Genomic DNA, 24,360 nt, shown 5'->3' with positions numbered 1-24,360 from the left:
AGAAAGTATTTGGCTTCAGGAGAATAAATAACTAGGCCTTATAAGTGATTAAAAATGTATTACAAGAAAAATACAGTGCAGCTATAAATAAAAAAAACAAAACAACTCCTATAAAAACTTTTACAATCGCTGCTACTCCAACTATTTTTCACTGTCTGGTTTTAAGKGAGTTTAGCATCTGTGATCTCTGGAGACTGAGATCTCTTGGAGCTGTAGATCTGGCAGTGCTTTGGCCTCTGTAGGGCTCCCTCAGATTGGAGGATGAGCCTTTGGTGACAGGAGCTCAGGAGTGTGACATGCTCAGCCTGGCTGAACAGAGATGAGGGCAGACATTCTGGTCAGTCCCAAACTGGAAATTTGGTGTTCCCTCTCTCCTCTTTTTTTAAGTGGAAATATTTTAATGTATAGCTGTGGCAGTCTGACTTGTAGCAATTACTTCCAAAAAAGATATCACCTCTCCCTGCAAACCTCCACAGACACGAATCTTAATTTGAAATGAACTCTATATAGKGAGGCATTAATCATTCAGTAATACATCATTACTGTCTTCCTTTTTGTAATTACTTAAAATAGTTCACATAGGTAACATAGAGCACTCAGAGTGATTTTTACACCTTTCTGAAGGAATACACATTGTTTTTGAAGACACCAATATTATCTCCACGCTATGCTCAGTGCTCAGTTGAAGTCAGGTTGAGCTTGTTTTCAGGGAGAGATGAACTGCACTTTGTGCTTTCACACTTCAGTGTTAAGAGTTTTTATCATCTGATCTGGTTTTCTTTTTGTCATGTCAAGCAATAAAGTGGAAGGATTAGGTGGTTAATACACCTTAATGCAACGTGGCACCCACAGCAAAGAAGGTACCTCAGCCTTTCAGCTAACTTGTGAGGCTGTAGCTTTGAAAAATCAAATCCTCACTGTGATTCCACCATAAAAACTCCACCACAGAGTTCTCATAGCCCTGAAACTCCCACGTGTAGCTAATAGGATGTTTCAAGGGAAAGACTGAACTGCCTTGGCTGGACAGTGATGAACAATTAGAGGTTGCAGGACCCAGGTGTWCTGAAGAATCCTCAGTTAAATATTCAGGTCAGGGAAAGTAGGCCATGGATCTAAATGGTGAATCCTAATAATCCTAGTAGAATCCTAATAATTGTAGTCGAATCCTAATAATCCTCATAGWGTTGTGGCTTCTTGGTAAGGAGGACATTTTGTGCAGCTTACATTTCAAGAAAGGTGTTGTTTTCTTGTGTGGGAGATCTTGGGCTGCATCAAATCCCTGATTGCAATGTAGTGACTCCAACTAGTTTGAAAATAAACCCGGGCACTGCAGTGGGGTCCCTCACACCTTCAGTGGTGTAAGAGAGGGCAAATGAGCTCTTCTGCATGGATATGCACTCTGGAATGCACTCCCAGCTATGGAAACTGCTATCAGGAAATCCTGACTGAGGGTTTCTTAGCAGAACAGACCCATTGGGCTAATTTCTACAAAAACATGAAATTCAGCAAGTGATAATTGKAAAAAGCAATTTCCATGAAATGTGGGTGCTCGCTTTGTTTTTCTCCTAAACTCTCAAAATCCTCTTTGTAAAATGCTCTGCCAGCCTCCCCCAGCTGGGGTCTCCTTGCTCAGCCCCCTCCTGCAAGACTGTCAGCATACCACAGTCCCTTTAATTTGGGAATTTAACCAGTAATTCTAAATTGGGATGCTGGAAAAAACCTGTGATCGTATCTACCATGTCTATCCCATCAGATGTGGTTCCGTGCTTCCCCTGCCCTGAAAACAAAGGGGAAGAGAGTTGAACACATGGTATCCTCAGCTAGAAAGGACTTTGCTGGAAGAGGATATTGAGTTGTTTTGTAAAGCCCAATATTACGCTTGAATTATGCCTGAATAAGGAGAAAGGACATTGTTAAAGAGCCCTAAACATTGACCGTAGTGGATCTTCTTTCTTCCAAACCCTTCAGCGGTGTTGTTTTTGGCTGGTAATGATTTGGTATTGTATTTATAAGCTGTCAGGGTAATCCAGAGAGCAGCAGGAGGGGCAGTTGCCTTAAATAAAGCTTTACAATGCTGCTAATTAAAATGATCCTTCCTCTCCCTGTGATGACTAATGAGACAGAAAGAAAACCAGGGAGGGTTAATGAAAATGTTGCCGTGAGATTCCCTATTTTTAATTGGTCTTTGTAATGTTTTAATCTTCTTTATGGTGTGGGGGTGGAAACGGAGAAATTTTCTTTCAACCTTCCTTGAAGCGCGTAGCATGTGGCATTTGAAACACCCCATTCTAGCTTTTTATTAAGATCCTGTAACCAAAGGACTGAGACAGAGTGTAGCCTTGTGATGGAAGAAGCAATTTCGGGCTTAACTGAGACCAGAAAGAAGAAATGTGAAAGGTGGTTTTAAGCTCAAGCTTCCAAAGCTCCAAGGGAGCATTCGTACCCTGAGGACTGAGGCTAAGATCTATTGTGAAGGATTGGCACTGATGCTCAATAGTATTTACAGCTTTAGGTCATGATGCTCTGTTAAATGCAATATTTATCCCATGAGCATGTCACAGTTCACCTCAGATGTCAAGAATTCAATTAATATTCTATTTAATAGAACACACCATGACCTAACCTTTTAATACTCTTAGTGCGTCTGAGCCCTCCTTATTAGTGTCACTTTCTAACTTTCCTTCTCAGCTGATGCATCTCACAACAACTGGGATGGAGAAATTGGGAGCAGGGGGAAAGGGGAAGAGATTTAAATTACTTTTGGACCTCACTGTGAGGATTCAGCAGCKTTATCCCTTGTAAAAMCTRGTTCACAGGGGTTTAGCACACCCCGCTTTTCCCATTTTTAAGGATTGATRTTTYGMAAGTTTCAACTTTCTGCCGATTCARACSCACAAAAGGCACYGCCAAATTTTTTACGGTTTGAGCTGATCCAGTTTCAAACAGCATTGCCCCTGCCTCACATCACATTATCACACTTGGGGTCAGGGGAAACCATTCATGTGAGCAACACCTGCAGGATTCAATCTTTGGCTTGAAATTTTGTCTGTGCTCTGTGGTGGTGGCTTATAAATACTCAGGGATTGGTAGAATGCAGAAATTTCCCTGCATTGCACCTGAAAACTGTCTCAGGAAGTGGGATCTCTTGAATGCACCATAATTTTATAGAGGAGAATAGAAAATTGGAGGGCTCCTTCTGGCCTTAAATCTGTGAGCAAACAGGGCAGTTCCAACGTTTGTGGTGGAAATCAGAGCCTCAGCACCAGGTTTTGCCATCCTTGTTCACCTCTAACAACCAGAAAGCGATAAAAAACGGTAAATTGTGTGTTTCAGATCATATGAATTAGATTACAGGCTTAGTAATCTGATGGTGTTTATAGCTGGCTTTTTTAAAGAATAGAATTAATTTTTAAAACTCCCAATTGGGATTTGCTTCAGACTGATACCTTTTCTGTGCAAGACCTGTGTAACACATTAGAAAAAACTCGAAAGTTAAGTGTTTTAAATTACTGTGTCATGCAGCCTTTATATTTTAAGAAGGATTAAACAGCAAAGTGTTTTTGAAGGCAGCATTTCCCTGCCTTGAGTCAGGCAGGCAGGATGGGGTTAGCRCAGAGAACTGGAGCTGGGAGGGGGCCACGCTATTACCACCCCTGTGATTTCAGCAAGATTTGTTGGGAAGATCARCCAATAAATACCGAGCCTGTACTGCAGCTCCTTAGAGTGGGAGGAAGAACAGACATTGTGCCAGATATTTTCATGCAACTATATTCATTATTTATGCAGAAGAAGAGATATTTCAGGAAAACAGAGCTGAACCATGAGTGACAAGGTATCTTTCCAGAGTGTTGGGTGCAGGAAAATTGCACTGAGGTTGACAGCTTTTTAATGTAGAGTCTCTATTTCACTGAATTACTGCATGTTGGCATTTCAAAAGTACAAGATGACCTATTTATTAGCTGTGAATCAAACAGAAATTACATGCTAGAAAATAAAAAAGTTGTATGTTTCTTCCAGCTGGTAAGGTGCTTATCCTACAGAAATAATATACCCAGAAAGGAAAACCTGGGAACAAAGGATCATCAATCACAAGGCACTAAATTTAATGTTGTAGGACCTATATTTGTCATATAATATTGCAATCATATGTGCTTGTTCCCTTACATGTGATGTAATATTAAATGTATGTGTGTCATAATACTTTAAAATTTCACTATCCTTGCTCTGCTTAGGCTGCTCTCCCCTCTTCCCTTTTGGAGAGGGAATACTGCCTTGAAAGTTGACTTTAATTGTACCATGYTTGTAAATGGGCAGTGCCAAAACCTCAGGAGGAAGGTAACCAGCTACCAAACTAAAGGCTAGAAACTACCAGGCCATGCAGATGGAGCATTTCCCCGTGGAAAAGACAAAAATGGGAGAAAAAACTGCCAAAAGGGCCCAAGTTGTAGCCCCACACTTTGCCAGAGAGGCAGATGCCAYATCGGAAGGAAATTCCAACAGTCATTTTAAGAGTGGAAATTCAGCTTTCCCTGGAAAGTTTGATACCTTGGATCTGAACAAAGGGCCAGAAAGATAAAGCTAAAATTGTTTGGCTTGGCAACTGACATTCCAAATGAAGGTGGAACAAATTCCTGCCTTCTCTTCCCTCATGATCTTACATAAACAATTAGATAAGTTGCAGGAGCAAAAACGACCAAGCCCAAACCTGAAGCAACGTCAGAAGTAGCTTTATGAGTGTATTTCATACTTGTTTTAGCTCAGAAAGTAAATAATTTTATATACTCCCCATTTTTCACTCCAAGTACCACCATCAATACGAAGAGTAATCTCTACACAAAAAGAAGGGCAAATCCATGGAATATGAAAGGCAATTGAGCAACAACCTCCCAAAACAATTATAATTTCTGCTAATCCATCCATGTGGCAAGAAAGGGGAGTACARCATTAAAAACTGCTGCTCCAGCTGTCTGCCCTCGGAAGAAATAAATAGAAGGAAAAATARTACAAAAATTCCTGTTGACGTATCTGAAACCCATTAGCAAAGGCACGTGGTGAACTTGATAAAGGCACCTTTGGCTCTGCCATTTTGCCTTTCTGGGAACGTAAAACAATCTTTCACCAACCTTGAATTCCAGTCAGCTTTGCAAATGATCAGCACCACTCGGATATATCCATGTGTATAAATATATATTCTATCAATATAATATTCAGACTCACCAATACAGTGTCTACTTCCTCACAAGAGCTGGATAAAGCATATTTTKAAATACATGCTGATCCAGGTACATTTGCAATAGAAGCAGGGCAGTTATTTCAGCTTTGCACATTCATTCCAAGTGAACACATAGGATCTTTTTTGGGGAAAAAAATCTATACATTAGAAACATTTAATTGACCACTTGATGTTATTCCAGTCCCTCTGTGTTGAATCCTGAATGGTAAAACTTAACATGACTCTATTTCGTTTGAATTATCCTCCTGCTCTTGCATATATACAAGCTACGTGCTCTAATGCAAGACTCATACATTTGTCTTAGTAATTTATCTCATTTCCTTTAGAATGGTGTCCCTCAGTGGCTCAGAGAAAGTGGAGCGGTTGTTTTAATAGATTTGAGTTTTATCTGCCTCTCTATTTGCAGCAGGGCATAATAATAATAAATTATGATACTAATAAGTAGGTTGTGCAGAATGGACTACAGTGGTACCACTTCCCTCCCCCTCCAAAAAAGTAATTTATGGGTACATTCTTGTGACTTTAGGGGTGTAATAAATTATCAGGGTTCGTTTTTCCATCCAATTTGAGGCAGTGCAGCTGTGTTTTGCAAGCAATAAACTCTCTTGTTGTATTTCTTAGCTAAGCACTGAAAAACACAGTGTGATTTTTTTCCCTTCCCTTCCCAATTATTGTTGCAACGCCTGGTAGCTTCTCTGTAGTTAAGGGTTTGCCAGTGCTTCTATTATAAACCTCAATTTTCAGGGGCCTGTAACTGCTCTTTTAAATCATAGAGGGCTAGAACTTGGTGTACATCTCTGTCAATCTGGATGCTTTTTTCACTGAGAAAAAGGCAAATTTTTTAAGGAGTCCAGACCTCAAAATCTGAGCCATGTGTGGAAGTCAGAAACACATGGCTGTGAGTAGCTGGTAATGCCTGGATACCTTTTYAGCTCCTGAGATATTTCAGCCTCTTATTTTGGACACATCCTGGGGCAATATTTGGATCCTAATTACATTTTTGACATTGTGCRAGAAGGGTAGCACCGTGTGCCACTTTCTTGCTGGAGGTTTGGGGATCAAGGACGAGTCAGGCAGTTGCAGGAGCTGCCTCCTTAAAGGTGATGCCCTGCTGTTGAGTGCTGGCCCAGGGTTCAGCGTGCTGAAAATACAGAGGGTGTAAAGGAAACTGCAGCAATTCACCCTTCCCAAGCAGCCCCRTGCAGCCTCAGCCAAATGTATCGACCAAAATATCGTCAGAGGGTCTCTGGATTCAAGGAGAGGTTAAGAGTCTGTGTGGGCCTGGTTCCCATTCCCATTCCTGCCCTCTTTGCATTTGGCCTGACAYGACCAAAGGTCAAAGAAGGAAGGAAGAAAATGAGAAGATACAACAGCAGCACCAGAACTGCACAATCTCTGCAGCAACCTCGGAGACCTGGGACTGGGAAGAACGGGGTGTGTCCAGCTCTGCCAGGAAAYGGTGAATTCCTTCCCCTCTGCAAAATCTTACTGGATGGGGACAAATCCCACCTGTTTTTTTAATTGTCCAGGTACAATTATGTCCTGCATGTCCTGCACAGCCTCTGCTCRGCAACAGGGAGCCAAACACCTCCTAACACAAGGGAGTAAAAATGATTTTGGGTTTCCAGGGTGCTCTTAGCAGGGGGATCATGGCAGGGAAGGAGCAGCTCTGAGCCTCTTTGTGCAGGCTGCTCTTCCAGCTGCTCCTCTCCACTGCACAGCTCTGCCAGACTAACGCTGCTGCTAAAGCTGCCTTCTACGTGATCAGCAATTAAGCTGTGAAGTCAGCCCCTTAATATTATGTTAACATAGTTCAGTATATTAAATGTAAAACAAGTCATAATTTTTAAAGGTACCTCGGCTTACTGAGTTTAAATGAAGGCAGCAGTAGGACTATCACAGCCATATGCAAATCACCTGCATTTTAAAGCTAACAATAGATTTTGCTTTATTGTTTTGGCATTTAACGAGTGGGAAAATAATAAATTAAGCCACATGGGGAATCCCTGGTGCTTTTACAAACTGAAGCAGTGCCCATTTGGAGAGAGAACATTCCCCATTTTTCTCCCTAGCTGCATTTCTCTTAACCCACCACCTTATTAAAGCTTATAGGGCAAAATTCTCTTCTCATATTCCTCTGGCAGCTCTTAGTCCACATTCAGCTCTCCCTACCTTCCCAGCTGTCTTTCATCCTGCCAGCTCTCTCTGCAGACAGGAAACAGARGAAGAGTAAAGACTGGCTGGGCCATAGGGAGTCAGAAGAAAGATGTTGTCATAGTTTTAGGAGGCTTACAATAGCTATTAGGGCACGGATGCTTTTTCTACCTGTTGTAATAGGAAATTCAGCTACCAGTGCAAGGTCCATGGGAGAGGCAGCTTCATCAGGCTCTGGTCAGCAGTGTAATGGATCCATGCAGGATCCCAAAAAGGACCTCTGCAGCTGCCTGGTGTGACACCACCATGGCTCAGTGGATATGTGCTTCTGTGGGGCTGCACAGCCAAAGGACGGAAGAGGTTGAATGTTGTAGCAAGATAACCTGTCTTGTTTGAAGCATTTTTAAATATATTTTTAGACAGCATCACACAAGGCATGAGCAAAACAAATAAATTTTAAAATTAATTGTATTTTCAACTCACACAGCTTTTCCTGGTCAAAGCCCTGAGCCGAAAGTCAGGCTCAGCCATGAGGGTCATAGAATTAGAGAATCTCTCAGGGTGGAAGAGACCCATAAGGATGGGCAGGTGTTGACCTTGCAAATGGCAATGTTTAGCTCTCTKATCAATAGTCAGCCATGCAGCTGAAAGCAGATCACACCATGGATGGTGGCTCCTGGTTGCATCTTCTCCAGGCCATGTTTTTACAAGTCACAAAGGAAAATTATCTTCTTCACTGCCCCCACCACTCCTCTGTGTGAACAAGCACAACCGTTCCTTGTGCAGAGCAGGGATGTTCAACACGTGCTTATTTCCCGTGTTATCTGTGAGAAGTATCAATTATGCACATCCATGAGCACACCCTGCACCTGCATTCCCCCAGGAACCCTTTTACCAACACCAAAGGATGGAACAGAAATCAGGAACCAAGGCAAACCAGGCAGCATAAAGTGAACACGGCACTGCAGCATTAACTGGCAACAGAAAATTGCCAGGCAGAGTGAAAATTTAAACAAACAACAGGAACATAGAAAAATACTTTGAATGGAAACCTACAAAGATCAGACAAGTTTGGGATGTTCCTGGGGGTAATTCCTCAGCTTCCCTCTCGTGGCTCTGTGCAATCTCTGAGAAAAGCCCCTGTGGTCTTGGCACACACATCTGTTTTCTGTCAAATGTGCTGTTTGTCCTACTCAATGCATTTCATCAGTTGTGTGTAACGTTTGCTTTTACACCCACTTGACATGGGGAGATTGTAAGTAGAAGATTTGTGCAGCCCTATGAATCTATGAAGCACCCCATAAGAATTATGGTTATTTTCATAATAATTCTCCACCCCTGCCTACGTTTGAAGTCAGGGATGTCTGGTGCTGAACCAGACAAGCAGAACATGCACAAAAACCCAATTAGCTCCGTATCACCAAAGCTCTTACAAACACTAATGCATTAATCATAGTAGTACTAAGAGATGAGCATTGGTCTGTGCTCCTGGCTCAGTTCAGTCGGGTTTTAACATGACTGATGCTGAGAGTTACGTGGTGAATCTTGGCCATTCATCTCTGCTGTGCAGGAGAGGAAGCACAAACATCCTGACCTCAGTCCACGATGTCCTTTTGGGAAAACTGACCAAGTCTTAGCTCAGAAGCGAGCACATTCTAGGGCTCAGATCCAGATAAGCATCAATCCTCCATTCAATGCTGTCTGCTACCCCGTTAGAAAATCTGGATGCTGCTTAAAAACATGGAAAGTCTAAACATGACATGAGAATAGACAGGGAAAAGCTGAACAGGAAAATAAGTGTTTGGTTCTGTAAGAGATGCACAAGCGCACAAAAGCAAGCTGGCTCTAGGAAGAGCTTTTCAGATTGCTTGAACATCTCTTTAAAAAATGGATTAAAATACAGATTCCCCCTATTATTTTTCAATAATAGAAGTGCAGCACAGAACAACTCACTAGTGCCACAAACTACTTTTTCATTTCTGTTTTTTGTTTCATGCTTCAATATCTTCTTCCAGCTGCTCGTGTCTCCTTTTCCTTCTCCTCACTTTGATCTATTAGTTTTCCCCAGAAATGGGGTTTATAAATCATTGTAATGCAGCCCTGGGAAAGACGGTGCTTAGTGCAGGGAGAAATACATTGCAGCTAACAGCCACGGCAGGGAGGAAAACTCTCACCTCGGAGAGGGGCTTTGGCGACAGGTTACGGATGGCGCTGGGTTATTTTATGGCTGCATTGCTGCCATCAGGGGCAAGGCCACAGGGAGCACTGCCTGCACCCCTCCACAATATTTCAAGCTTCCTTCTGCAGGCAAAAACAAACCGCCCAGGGGCTTGCAAGGGAAAGGAAGAGAGGAAAAATTGCTGAAAGAAGGGGAGGGGAGGCAGGACAGGTGGGGATGGATCGCTTGGTTCCTGGTTTTGCACCATGGCATCTTTTTTTTTTAAAAAAAAAGAGACGTTGTCTCTTGCACCCTGAAAAKATGCTAATTTCATGCAGGTCCCATCCGTTGGCAGTGGTGGCAGGATCCAGCTCACCCAGGAATAATTCCACCCCTTTGTGCCAGGGCTTTTGTGTTCCCATTCTGTACTCTGGAAACTTTGTGGATGGAGGACCCCACAAGGCTGACTCCAATGTTTCTGTGTGGTGAAATCAAGGGATCCCACAGGATCTGTTTGACCCCTATGAGACCAGACGCAGACACTGCTTATGGTGTTCAAAAGTCATTTTGGATTCAAAACCTAAGGATTGAGCTTCTCTTTCCGTCAGGATTTTGAAAGTTGGCTACAGTTATTAAAAATACCATGTAGAATATGCAGCTGGGAGCAGTGCAAGGCTGAGCTCCAGGTCACTGGGTGATCTCAAAACAGCTTTTCCAGGCCAAGTTGGCGGAAGGGCTCTTTTAGTGTTTATGGCACAGCCCTGTGGCCTGCCTGGGTGAAGGTCTGAACATCTTCCCAGCAAGGGGAGATACCCTGAGACCCCTCCTGGGAATAAGGATTAGTTCTAAATACAGAAAACCCAACATCATCATGCAGCCATCGAGACAAAAACTTCATCAGCAGTGGTTTCTGTACTTATCTCCTGCCCTGRAGTGCAGCATGGATTAGGGGAACCCATTGCCAGCCCTATTTAATTAGGGAGGAAATCATCACAACCTCCTAAGAGCAGCACAATCGCATGCAAGCTACAGGCACTTTGAAGCACTTGCTGTGTTTTTAGGATCACCAGCTCCTAATAAGACCACCCCGGGCAGACACACCATCCTTTAGTTCYGAAAGCACACAAAAGAGACACCATGCTGGAATCTTACCTCTATCTTTAACAAAGCATTACCCCCTCCTCACCCTCTTCCCCATAATTGCCTTGTTATTGTCATTGGTGCCATTGTTCATTGGCTCGGCCGTAGAGAGGCCCGAGGGAGCAGTTCTGCCTTAGCTAAACCAATATCTCCTGCAATAACCCCCTGCAGTTTCCCCTTTGCTATCCCATGTTGAATAAATCCTCCATCTCTGTTTGCTGAATGATCATAAAGATATGATTGAAGTTTCAGATTTATGGCTTTCTTCGAATCGAGGAGCAACTCCAATAATGCCAGAACCTGTTTGCTGACTGTTTTCTGACAGGATATACAGAAAGGGAGATTTGTAAGAGCAGGAACAGGAATGCAGAGATTAAAGGGAGGTATTTTCTAGACATTCAGTGCACACATATGTAGAAGGGTTGGACTCACACACACATTTCCAGAGCATCCTCTGTCCAAGGATCTCGCTGTGCTTCCCAAGCACCCAGCCAGGCAGGGTGTGCACACAATATTTCACTCTAACAACAAATCTGTCTCGAGCAGCCACACAAGGGACCCACAAGAATTGGCTGCCTGGTAAAGGAGGATCCTAACTAAAGGTCTCACTCAGCARTGCTGAAAGCTAACGTGGTTGCTGAAGGCTGGCAGAGGGCTCTGTGTTAAGGTGGTCCTCATTTCCAGCCTCAGTGCCATGAGTTCCCTCTGAATTGTGTTCATGCAATCCTCTGGATGCCCGGGATGCTCTTTGGGGAGTGCAGAGWAACTCTCTGACTCCTTTGGGAARAAATCCCAGAYGTTTCCTCTGATCAAAGCACCAGCACCCAAAAATCCCCACCAACGGGGCATTGCACTTGGAGGGAAAAGCCTCCTGGGCACACCCAGCCCTGCAACTCCCTGCTGAGGCAACAGCCTCCCAGGGAATCTRGTGCAGGATTGTGACCTTGAAACAGAGAGAATTGTCACCTTCCCTGATGATGTTGCCTTGGCATGGGTGTCAAACCCCTCCTTTCCCTCAGCCCATCCCAGCAGCATTTATTGAGCCATCTCCATTCCACAGCTGTATCCCGGGAATGGCACAGCATGGGGCACATTGCTATTCAGATTCAGGTCAATATTAGTTTTTTAATGAATAAACCACCACGAATCTCCAGTGAAAACAAAGTTTGTGACTTTGGTGTCAAAAATCTGAACAGAGCATCCAAAATGCATTCCCTCAGCCTTGCGGCTGCAGCACATTTGTTTTCTCTGATTCACGGCCATTTATGCTCATTCTCACTTCAACAAAAACCTATAAAACTCCTACAACGTGATGCAGTCCTAAATTAAATGCACTTTAACATTGCTATATAACAAGGGAGTCTTTGCTCTTTTAAATTAATGCATGCAGCTGAGAAGGGGACTTTTCCTGGAAAATTTATTCCGCTTTATTTGGAGAAAACCCCACCTCGTTCCACCTTCTCTGAGAGCAAAGATGATTTTGTGTGTTATAATGAGGAATTTGTAATAACGAGAGTGTTGTGTGTTAGAGTAGCTATGAAGCCAACAACAGAAGACTTCTGTGAGCAGCACTGTTTGTGTGATGTATGGTAATATTTTTCCTCAGTGCATTACAAAAGAAAAAAGCAAGATAAAAATATCTTCCATTTTCTCCCTAATTTGTAGTTTTCTGGTGTTAGCAAGGCTTATAAGACACATGCTCCCAATTAGCTGCTCCTCTTAATTTAAATGCTTCATAAATTATCTCCTGCGCTTGTGGATTATCACTTCATAATGCGAGTTAGCATTTAAATAAATAGCTGCGATGTAGGAAATTAGAGAGGTTTACAGTCAGAGGCAGCAGCATAATGAAGGAAAATACCACAGCAGCTGAACAGGGGTTGGGAGAGATGTGATGAGGCAGAGATTCTTTTTTTTTCCCTTACCTTTTAGCAACCAAATTTGGACTGCAGCAGGGAAAATATGGGTCAGAACTCCAGCAGAGCAGGAGCCGTTTGTAATGGCTGAACATGAAGGGAACATGGAGAATTCTTAAGCACGTAAAACATCTGATTTAGCAAATATGATGCAATTAGGAAGTGACTTTTTCAAGCCAACTCTTGGTTGCCTCAGAAGGTCGCCCCTTTGAAAACAATTGGGCTGCTCGTGTATGTCATACCTGAGCAGTATCCAACCCTTTGTGTTCTATCCTTTCAAAAAAATGTGGGACCGGAGAGAAAAACAGTAGAACAAAGCAGAGCTGGAATTGTATTGAGAAAATTTGGTGGGGGAAGCAATGGGGGAGTCATTGGGGAATTTTAGAAATATTTATATATAAAAGAAAGCAAGCATTAATTTGTAAGATAGATAATTTTTGCCATGTTTTTAGCACCATTCATATGATCAACCCAAAGGCAATGAGAGTTTTTTAACCATTGGCAGCAATTTCCCAGTGCTGTTTCAGCCCAGTTTCACAATTATTATCATAAATGTAGCACATTAGGAAGACAGGGCAGGGGAGAARCCTCACAACAGTTCCTTGGAGGATTCAGGCTCTCTCCAGGGCTTGCTGGTCTTGCCTTTGGTGTCACTGCTGCTTTTTCTGCCACAGGAGAAAACTCTGGGCATGATCCTGCCAGGAGTCCACCCTGTTTGACTGCCACTGAGCTCCTCAGGAGCTGAAAACAGAGGCCAAAGACCCTTGCAGAACCCCCAAGGTTGAGCACTGCAGCTCTGGGAAGTTCAGCTATCACAGCTCCCTGCTTGCTCACGCACACAAAATGTCAAAATCACGGATTTTTTTTTTTCAAAACCACAGGAAAATCATAGAAGCCTTGACAGCCTTGACCAAAGTCCAGCCTTAGGCAGGAGTAAAGTTATTAGTTACCTTATTTCCCGGAGAAAGTCTGACACATTAGGATTTCACAGCAGCTGGCTGTAAGTGTAACGGGCAGGGTGTGATTTTGCTCCCTGGGTTTTGCAGTTAAATTCCAGCAGCTTGAATACATTTTGCTGTAGGACAGAGCAAATGATTCAGGCAGGTTTTTGCATTAGCACAAGGCCCTCTGTGCTTAATGGGAGTTGTGCCCAACTGACAGCACAATTTGAGTGTTAGTTGTATTTAATATTCTTCAAGAGTTGGGGTCAAATTGTCTCTTCATTTACATCCCTACAACCCTGCTGATCTCAGGGGAGCTGCACTTCCTCTGAACTCAACAGGAATGAACATGGGCAACTGGACTGGAATCTGCTGGGAGAAGATTTCTGCCTGGACCTCTCAGGATTCAGGTGGAGTCTGCAGCTTCGATTCAGAGTTCACCCTGCAGAGAGTTCGAGTCAGCACAGCAGGATCCTYGTTTCATCCCATAATTTTCTATTCCAACACATGGTATTTAGAAAGTGAAAAAGGGACTCATCCCACTCCAACCAACATCTGAAAGTTTACAGCTCTTCATCTCTCCAAGTTTCCAGGTGCTAAAAGAAAGGCTCTGGGGGCCAAGCTGTACCTTGTGCTCAGCCCTGAAGTGGCTCTGTCCTCTGGGGCATATTTGCATCTCTGTTATCACTTTGTCTTCTGAACCAGGCAGGAATGGCCACAGGTGCTCCTGGCTTATCCTGTGCCTGAGCCTGATAAGCCTCAATTTTGCTGGACTATGAGCACACAGAAACCAGCTCTTCTGTCCCAGCTGCAAGGGCTCTGCAGGTCTAAGAAAAACCTGGCAAAAGTGTTGAATTCTGAATGCAGGAGACAGGGCTGGAAGCCCCAGGACTGGATTTCTTCAGGGATATGGTGACACTTTTTACAGAATCACCTTTCCTTCTAAAAAGGGCATTTTAAATAATAAAATTGGAAGCTGCCGCATATCTTTCCAACTGATCTACTAATCAYATTTCTTCAAATTTTATATCCCTGACCCTTGTAAAGGGATTGCAAGGAAGAGCATTTTTTAAGCTGCATTTTAATAAGTCAATATGAAAGCTCAAAATTATTTAAAGCTTCTTAAATAGGATTATATTTGATTTCTTGTGGGAATAGTGAGGGATAGTCTAGTAAAGACGTTCTGTCCTGCTGAGGTTTTATTACATTAAAGAAACAGCATCCTTTTTTAACAGCAAAAACTTTATCTATTCTCTAATGAAAATGGAGATTATTCTGCACATGAGGTGTCTGAAGTTGGTAAGTTCCTGCATCTTTGATCAGAGATTAGAGTTTCTCCTTGAGTGAAAGCTGAGAGATTCCTGAACCAGAGGTTTGCCCGAATTTAACAAGTTGTCTCCTCATCTAAAATATTTGAATTTTGTTCTAGGAGGTACCACAAGTGTATTGACTTCAGACAAATTCTGCTGTGAAATAACAGGTAGCTCTCAAGGCAGCCAGTATCTCATTTGCAGCCAGGGATTTAATTTGGCCTAAGAATCAGAGGTCTGTGCTGCTGGGGAACTATTTTACTATATAAGAAATGTCATATTCAGKCTGCTCAGAAAGGCCCACAGTCAAATTCTCTCTTGAATTCCACTCCTTTAATGTCAGAGTGACTTATATGAAGGCTATACTGGCAGCACTTAGCTCAGTGTGTTCTATTGCACCCAAAATAAAGCARGGGAGTGCAATAAAAACCACCTGTGTGAAGTTGAAGGGGCAGCAGGGATTTACATGGTGTAAGTAGCAGCTTCACTGAGCTGAGTTGCTCTGGACATAATCTGGGCCAACATCTGGCCTTGAGAGCATAAAGAGATTTTTCTTGAGGTAGCAGATGGAGAGGTTCAAAGAACAGATTTTATTAAGGATAAAACACAAAGAAAAGGTCATAAGTGCTCAAAAGAGCACTTCTCTTTTTTTTTAAGAAAAAAAAAAAAAAAAGCCAAACCAAGAAACAAAGCCAATGTCCATTCTCTCTTTAACATTTAGAGAATGTACTCTCATTCTCAAATAGCCCACACCCTTCTCTCAGCTAAACCTCACTGAAGATTCTCACTCTACCATTCCCTGGCAGAATTTGATTTCAGGGTTTGCAGCACAGAGATATCCCCAGGGCTGTGGCTCTCTGGGAAATGACAACCCCACTAAACCCTTTCCAGCTCCTTTGTGGATGCCCCACTTTTCTCTGGCAGTCAGCTGCAAAAATGGTAAAATTGCTTTTTTTGCCAAGGTGCTGCCCGCTATTCTGCCCACATTCTCCCCAAAGCTTCCAAAACTGCTGCCACATCAAAGAATTATTCCCCCAATTTTCCCATCCTGATCTGCCAATCCATGCCTCCATTTTCCCCCTGTGTTGTCTGTAGGGAGAGCAAGGACTCAGAGATGTTCTTCTCCATTCAGCTGCTCCAGGACCACCCCATTCTGTACCAAACCTCTCTGCCATTGTCCCTAAATGTCCTCAAACCCATCYCAGGCTCATTCTGGCTCTTAGAGGTGAACAGTGGTTGTAGCTCAACAAAAATCCGGCACAGGTAAGACCTCACTCAGCAGTAGCTGTAACCTGCACATTCATTTAGCCTGAATAACCCATCCCTCCTGCCAAGGGCTTTGTCTTCTGACTACAGACCACGTTTCTTCCTCAGGACTGAGAGCAGGCAGGGGCTGATGTGAACTTCACAAGCTGTGACACCCTCTACAGAAACACATGTGCTTCTTTGACCTTCAGYGCTGGCACAAAACCCTTACACAGACACAGATTTATCTTAAAGTCAGGAGCAGCTTTAATAGAGCAGGAGAAGATCGTTTTCAATATTTCCATCTCAATTATAGTCAAACACCTCGGTGWGTCTCAGCCTTTGGGGCTGTACCTGGGCTGGCTGCTCCCAGCGTGGAGACTGTCGGCAGAATCAGCAGAAATAGCACAACTGGGCAAGGTGTTGGTGATTTATCAATGCTGAAGTAATTCATCCTGACATGAAGGCACCGAGCAGGAGCTCAGGGTCCAGCAGGTGCCCCCAAAGACCTGAGAGTTATACGGTGCCACACATCGACAGTGGCAGACCTGGGATCTGGCTCCTTAGCAAAAAACAGCCTTTTTTTTTTTTTTTTTTTTTTTTTTTTTTTCCTAAAATAATTTTTAAACAGCAGAAAGAAGCAGCCTTGTTACAGAGAAAGGTAATTTTAACAGCTGTAATACCCTGCTGCCAAAATTGTCCCTCCAACAGCACAATATCTACTAACTCCATCAGGAATGACTAATATTCAGAGCGCCAGAATTTTGGGGCAAGCAGGATTTTTCAATGGAAAATGAGAAGGTGAATATACCTATGAAGACAAATAAGTATTGTGTAAGMAAATACTTTCATATCTGCCTGGCCCTTTAAAACCAAAATGATAGAGTTCATTTGCATTTAGATCTCTTTGGCTCCCTCTTTTCATCTAAAGACAAATCCTCACAAAGGCTGCTTAATTAGACCAAATTAGATTTCCACCTAGTGGCTTGTCATTCATTAGAAAACGCTGTTCTTTTTTTTCAGTTTTGGTAATTATAAGCTGGTCTCRCAGTGTTCACTTCAGGCTCAAAGTCTGACTTGCATTCATGATTTTGTGCAGATAAGAGGAAAATTATTCAGTCGCATCAAGTCTGCCCATTTTACAAGTTGGATAAAGATCATCGCCRRAGTCTTTTATGTAATGGGGTATACTCTTTCTTAAGTCTTTAATGATTAATTGTAATAGCATATCTCATGGCAATTTTCAAGACTAAAAGCTAAGTGCAAACAGTTGGGATGCGCAGTGACTGTATCACACAGTGGGTGCTTCCCTGGATGGGTTTCTGTGTCCGACACTCCGTGTGTGGCCCTGAGTTTGTTGGGAGCAAGAAAATGGGAAGGGGCCGGCGCCAGGGGTTGGGTGAGGAGAATCTGGGCTGGAAGTGCTGTCTGCCTTCTCATTGCCCTCCCTAACCCAGCGAGGGGGACACCTCTGCTGCCAGCATTACACAAATCGTGGCTTCCAGAGGGGAAAATGGTTCCAACCCACACCTGAGGTGTCCAATAATGCTGCAGCTCCCAGTGCAGGTCAGTGAGTGGAGACTGCACTTGTAGATGTACTCTGGATTAGCAGGGTGGCTGCTCTGGCTGGAGGATTTGTAATGAAAAGAGTTAAACTCACTACAAGATCCTTGAACTTTGCTGTTCCTGACTCCAAGGGCAGCAGTTCACCYAACCATCACCCTTTTTTCTGGAAAGAGAGAGCTCTTACACTGCTACAGAACTCTGTGAAAATTTGGTCTCCCACTCTGAACACAGTGGACTATTAGGAGTGGTCTGCTTCTCTCCCCAGTCCAAACTCCATTCTCTTTGCTGCCCATGAATCCCTGCCTCAGTTTCCCCTCTATTACAGAGGATTAATGCTCAGTGGCATGGTTTGAAGCTTAATAAATCAGGGGAGAGATTTTGTGGTGGTCCATCAAGCAAAACTTCCTTTGGCTTTGACCTTTAATGCTTATGAAAAGCTTCGAAGACAACTGCCAACTTATTATTAATAATCTTCTTGGGAGTGGAAGTTACAAGCAGTTGGTGGCAGGCAGCCCAGCAGCCACCAGCTCCTGCTAGGATTTCTTCTGCACTAACAAACCCAGATTTTTCAGGTGTGTTTTTATAACATAACATTCTTGTTTTCCCTTTTTTTTTTTTTTTTTTTGAGAAAGGAAAAGTAAGTTTTTCCTTCCACCTTTAAAAAAAAAAAAAATCTCATCAAATTTGCCTTTCTCAAAACACTGAACATTCCCTTTCTCATCTACCTAAACCTGATGTTGAGTTACTGTCCCCCAGAGGCTTTCAGTAGCTCAGTTCTGATGTATCCCTGCACTTTGTAGCTCACTGCCTTCTTAGAGTGTAATCAAACATCAAGCTAAGTAGCAAATAAATCTCCCGATCTCATAAGCTGCACAGCAAGATCATGTAAATGCAAATGAAGGGCTTGATTTCAAGCTGTCGCGGGGGGAAGGAGGGAAAAATGCTGGGCCTTGTCACCGCAATCACTTCACTCTGCAAGTGCAGTAAATCTGCAATAATAATAGTAATGGCAGCGTGACGGGAGGCTTTACTGTACAAGGGGGTGTAATGAAAAGGGGAACAGAAGGTAGGAAGGRGGCAGGGCCTGGCAGGCTGAAAATGCACCGGCACAGAGTTTGCAGGTGTCCACAGGGCAGAGCCAGAGACGAGGGGATGGGGCAGCTCCGGCTGAGTCRGAGCAGAGAGGATTCATGGATTTGCCCAGCATCCCCTCCCAGGGAAAGGCTGCAGAGGCAGGGATTAAAAATCCACATCTCAGTCGCTTTCTGTACCTCTCTGCATGGACACGTCTCCTTCRTGTCTCAGTCATCTTTAGAAAATTGATGCAATGTGCATTGCTGGGCCGTGAACACCAGGGGATGGAACACAAATTAGTCCTGCAGCAAGACCTGGAATCCTTGAAGGTTTTGTGCTTCCTTCAACCTTGGCAATGCATCCACCTCTTAGAAACAGACCCCTTCAGAGCCTTCCTCTTCCTTCACAGCAAACATTTGCCAACACTCCAAAACAAATCCAGGGCTCAAGCCGAGGGCTGCACAAATCAGAAATTACCTTGGCAAAGGCTGGGGATAACTCAATTCACCCAACAGTTCTCTTCAGCCAGCCAAGTTAACCCCACTGAACAAACACCCCCAGCACTGCACATCACCCTCCAAACCCAGCCCAGGGTTTCACCAGGAGGTTCACCCAGGAAAATGATCACATCCAAAGGGAAAGGATGCCCAGCCGAGCCCTTGAGGACAGTTTGAGAGAGCAAACAAAGCCTCAGTGCACATCTCACAGCCCTAAGAGGCGTTGATCTCTGCTGGGTGCTCTGGGAATGCTTCAGGAAAAGGTCTAGAGCTGTCTTTTCCAAACTGGCTGGATAAACAGCATTTAAGATGCTGGATTTTCCTCACTGAGGTCGTAAAGGGAGAAAACTTGCAGAAGGTATCCAGAGAAAATTAGGACCGCCTGGGATGCAGAGAGAGACGGTTTTAATTAGAGCCAAGAGGTGGGAAATAAGGCAGAGAAATGACATCTTAATGAGGTTTAATGAAGTTGTCTGCTGATGGGCACAGCTGTCAGACAGATCTGTATTCCAGCCAAACAGCTTTGTGACAGGCTAAACCTGAACACAGGGAACAGTGCTGGAACTGGGGGAGAAAGGAAAAAAAAAAAGGCCTTCTGCATCAACTTTGGCTCAGTTTCCCCACTGCTTTATGACAGAGCACACCTATAATGCCCCAGGACAAACAAATGAAAMCAGCCCATGAGGTGGAAACAGCATTTTGCTAATTTATGAATGAGAAAAGCTGTAATCTTGGATTACATTGAGCAAGACTCATCCTTCCCCTTCTTTGCTTTTGTAGGTAAAAGATGTTGGCAGGCAACCAGAGTCCTCTGAGTTTGTTGATTTTTCTTCAGGCACAGATTCGCTCCATGTTCAACATATTGGACCAGATTTTTTTTTAATTAATTATCCAGCACCTTCAGCTTTATTTATTCAGTGCAAAGTGACTGTAAAATGCCACCTGATCATAAAAGGAAACAGCATGCTCTCATTTTGTGAYGGAGTAAACACCCAACTGTGTTAACTTCAGGTGTTCTACAAAAGGGACTCTTTAAATCCCATAATTTCTTCCAYTCTGCAGAGTTCTGCGCTCGAGGGTCTGGAAGCAGCTTTGCCACAGGTTACAGACCTCTCTCCTTTCCTGCAGTTTCTCCATGATTTTCTCCCCTTTGCCACACCTTTGCCACCACAGCAGATTCCTGACCTCACTTCCCCGATCCTCCATCAGAACACGATCCCAGGAAAAYGCCTTTCCTTGTGCATCTGAGAAACATTACACCATTTCCCTTGTACACCAGTGACAACTCATCTAAAAATAGCTGTAAATACATGAGAAATAGATCAGCAATGAAAGCTCCTTTATCATCCCTGGCAGCGGTTTACGCACTTTGCGCGAGCTCCCGGCGCACACAGAGTGCACATATGGTTTGTCACTGCCTGGTGGCATCACTGTGGTAGCACTAAAACCCCACTCACTCCCCTCGTGCTCGGGGCTGGACAAGGGACAGACATGTTTGGTGGCATCACTGTGGTGGCATTAAAACCCCACTCACTCCCCTCGTGCTCGGGGCTGGACAAGGGACAGACATGTTTGGTGGCATCACTGTGGTGGCACTAAAACCCCACTCACTCCCCTTGTGCTCAGGGCTGGACAAGGGACAGTCCCTCCCTCCCTCTGCTCGAGGCTCACAGGAGGCTGGTGAGGAATGAAGCCATGGTTGCATTGTGTCACTGAATTAATGGCTGTTAGAATGGGCTGTTTGCAACAAAGGATCTGTAGTTTTGCACAAGGCAAGTCCTTAAAATTCATTTTCTGGTGAACTGGTGCTCCTCAGAGTCATGGGAATACCACAGATGCTTAAGGGTGTCACAAGTGTAGAAGTTTGAGAAGCGCTGGAGTGGTATCTCAGCACTTCCATTCTCTTAACAAGAACTGCCAACACCTACAGCATCTCATTTCCCCAAACACCATTCCCATGGAAAATAACCTGTCCCAAAGCACCCACGGGGCTTCTGGGGACTTTCTGCCTGACTGCTGCAGCGTTCTCTGACGGGAACTTGGCCCTTCCCTGCTCCACCGCCTCCCTTTCAAGCAGCAATGAGGTTTGAGGACACACATCCTGCAGTGACTTCACAATGGAGATGGGAGGGTGGAGACAAAGGGGTGAGGGGAGGTCAGTTAATCCACAGACACCATCAGGCTGGGACACACACGATCTGGGGAAGAGTTCATTTGAAAACTAAACAGAAATGAGGTTATTGAGCTCAAGTTCTCTCCTGCGCTGTAAACCCCAGGCTCTGCTCTCCCTTCTTCATCCCCCTTCTCCTCCTCCTGCAGYATGCCTGTCTTGATTATTCCCAGGCAGGAGGAGCTGTGTGAYTGTGCCTGGGGATGTTTATGTCAGTTTTCTAGGAGGATGCACAACTTGGAAATGAAATAACTCAAAGTAAAGTTAAGACCAGCTGCAGCAGACACACAGCTGGGCCTCCCCACCAGAGGAGAGATTAACCCAACAAGGAGACTTCAAGTCCATATCTGTTGAGTCAGTATCCCTATTTCCAGCCAGACAAGGTCTCTATAACTCAAACTTGTGTGAAATTCAGCATCCTTTAGGCTTCAGCTCCTTTTTGCACTTTGGCACTCACTTGTACAATGGTATTCAAACCCTTGMCAAGTGACCAGAGCCACTGCTGATACTTGTGGCCATATTCTGTTACAAACTGCTGTTTTCAGGGGCTTTATCTTACCAGAAAAGGTGTTTATGCTTCTCTTTTAACTTCACTTTTCTGCAGCCAGAAGTGGGAAAGCCCATGAGAAACTGCTACTCTCTGCCAGGCCCTGATTTTACCTATGGGATCTACCAAGGCGAGAGAGATGGAGGAGTCCCTGAAGGTAGGACACTGCCCCTAAAACATAGACCTGCCACAAAGCCCTGATGTTGGAGAGACTCAACTCTCCTTCCTAGGGCTTTTCAATAMTTCCCATCAAGCTGGAAGTGCAGAACTCCAATATTAACCCACTTTTATTAATATCACCCCAATTGCTTGGTGAAACAGTGAGGTTTCTGTGTCACACTGGAAACTTTCAGAGGCTCCCACAGAGCTCCTGAGCAGGGAGGGTGCACCTGCACCTGTCATAACTTCATTAGGGCTCCTAATTTGTGCTCTCAGGGACAATTTCCCTATGAAATCAGACTTCCTGAGCAAGCYAGGGTGGAGGGTGAGAACACATCCAATTCAGACTGAAACGGGATGCAGTGGGACTGGATATGAAGCTCACTGCACAGCAAAACCATGACAAAATGAACCTTAGCCACAAATGGTGCACACCCCTCCATCTGCTTTCCCAAACAGGAGTTAACAGAGATGCCTCCTCTTTTTCTCTCCTATTTCCCTCCATCTCCAGCCATAGGCCACTGGGACGTAGTGAAGGCCAGACCTCGTAAGAAAAAGGTCATGCCCCGAGACTTCGTGGCCATGGGCCGTAGGGCTGTGGAGGAAAGGTGCACCACAGCCCGGGAGTTTGCTCTGTACTACAAATTTAAGGACCTTCGCCTCAAAGAAGACAGTATACTCAGCAAATATGCTCGCAAGATACCTCCAGACATGACTTTTGGCAAGCCCTCACGGTAAGGGGGAAGATTGGGGCCCTCCTCAGAACAAAATTATCCCTTTCTACCTGCATCTCTCCCCAATCTCATTTCCCACAGTCCCCAAAACAGAAGTGTCCTGAACTGGGATATGCTGAGTCACAGCATCACATCCATGTTTGGYTACACTTCTGTCACATAATCAACTGTCTGAATATCACATATGTGCCACCACACAGCCTCATTTCACCTGTGGTATTAAGGCCTTGAAGCCTCTTAAAAATATCTAAAGKAAATGAAAAGTTGACAACCATGTACATGAAAATGGGGATTTCAATCTAAAGGAAATGAAAAGTTGACAACCAGAAAAATGGCTTCCCAGGGTCAGAGAATTAGAGAAACAGCATTTCTACCTGTCTGCACTGGTTGAAATACTCTGGTAGAGTTAAAGATCAGTTCAAATTCTTTATCCCACTCTCTCCCACTTAGTTCATCACCCTGCATTGGCAGGAATTGGTAGTGGAGCAGGATAGAGGCAAAGAAATTTCCCACTGCCTGTGCAACTCCAGCACAAACCAGCGCTTAAAACCTCTGAAAGTCTCGCTACTGCTGGAGCCCAGGGGGATTTCTTGCTCTGTGCAGGTCTGGACCAGACATTAGGTTTCATTTTAAGAGCTGGATAATAATCACTGCCAGAAAAATAACAGCTACAAATTCTAGAGAAAAGACATGATGAACGGCACCGTGTATTTTACATGATAGTAAATGGGCTTTGCATATGCAAATTGAATGGATTTTAAAATGGTATTTAATGACAATTTTCGTAGCAGACATTAACATTAATTGCATCAAAATGAAAATGTAGCATTAGCTTGCTGTTAGCTGCAAATGCCCCAGCTATAAAGCTTTATCTTTATCAGTATCAGCCCTCACCGATGTGACAGGGCTGCTCTGCAAATTGCAGGCAAAAGGGCTTTTATGTTGCAAAAGTATCCCCCAATGTAGACCAAAATCAACATCAATTTTGCTTTATTTCTTCATAAACGGAGGTTAAATGGCTGCCTGTAAGAAGCCCAGGCATGTTTCAAAAGTTTTAAGGAAAATCTGCAGACCCCACAACAGCAGAAGTAGTGAGAAAGGGCTTTTAATTGAAAGTTATTATTGTACAACTCTCCTGCTCCTTAATAGCTACCTTTTATGCAGACTGATTGTATTTATCCCTTTACTTTAAAAGCACATTATAGATAAAACCGAATTACTGGGATTATCAAGGAGTTGTTACARCCATTTCAGTAAAAGTGGTAGTTAAATACACTTTTCCATGACTGGCAAGTTAAAAATACCAACTTTGGTGAGACSAATCTGGTCCCTGGTGTCATGTCAGTAAAACCATGACACCTGGTTACAGCTGACCAGGTTCAGCAAGACCCATTTTCCTAAAAATGACCTGGCTGTCGATGAGTTTAAGTTAGTTTTGGACTGTAAGCCCTGTTTGAGCGTGATCTTACTTGCTCCCAAGTAAAGGCATGTGCTTCTCTGGGGGCAGAGGAAAACA

The 24,360-nt window shown here is 43.9% G+C and overlaps 1 protein-coding gene across 1 annotated transcript in view; it reads left to right on the top strand.

Annotated features, from left to right (window-relative positions):
- Positions 1-24,360, top strand: part of CFAP77 (cilia and flagella associated protein 77) — a 56,172-nt gene that overhangs the window by 10,910 nt on the left and 20,902 nt on the right. Inside the window, exons 2-3 of the mRNA XM_057371579.1 lie at positions 22,009-22,108; positions 22,622-22,844. Coding sequence (XP_057227562.1) covers positions 22,009-22,108; positions 22,622-22,844 — 323 coding nt within the window. The remainder of the gene's footprint in view (positions 1-22,008; positions 22,109-22,621; positions 22,845-24,360) is intronic.

The sequence above is a fragment of the Malurus melanocephalus genome, unplaced genomic scaffold (genome assembly GCF_030028575.1).
Source record: "Malurus melanocephalus ecotype Western Australia unplaced genomic scaffold, MMel_1.1 scaffold_149, whole genome shotgun sequence".
Taxonomy (NCBI): domain Eukaryota; kingdom Metazoa; phylum Chordata; class Aves; order Passeriformes; family Maluridae; genus Malurus; species Malurus melanocephalus.
This window is presented reverse-complemented; position numbering and strand designations above follow the sequence as displayed.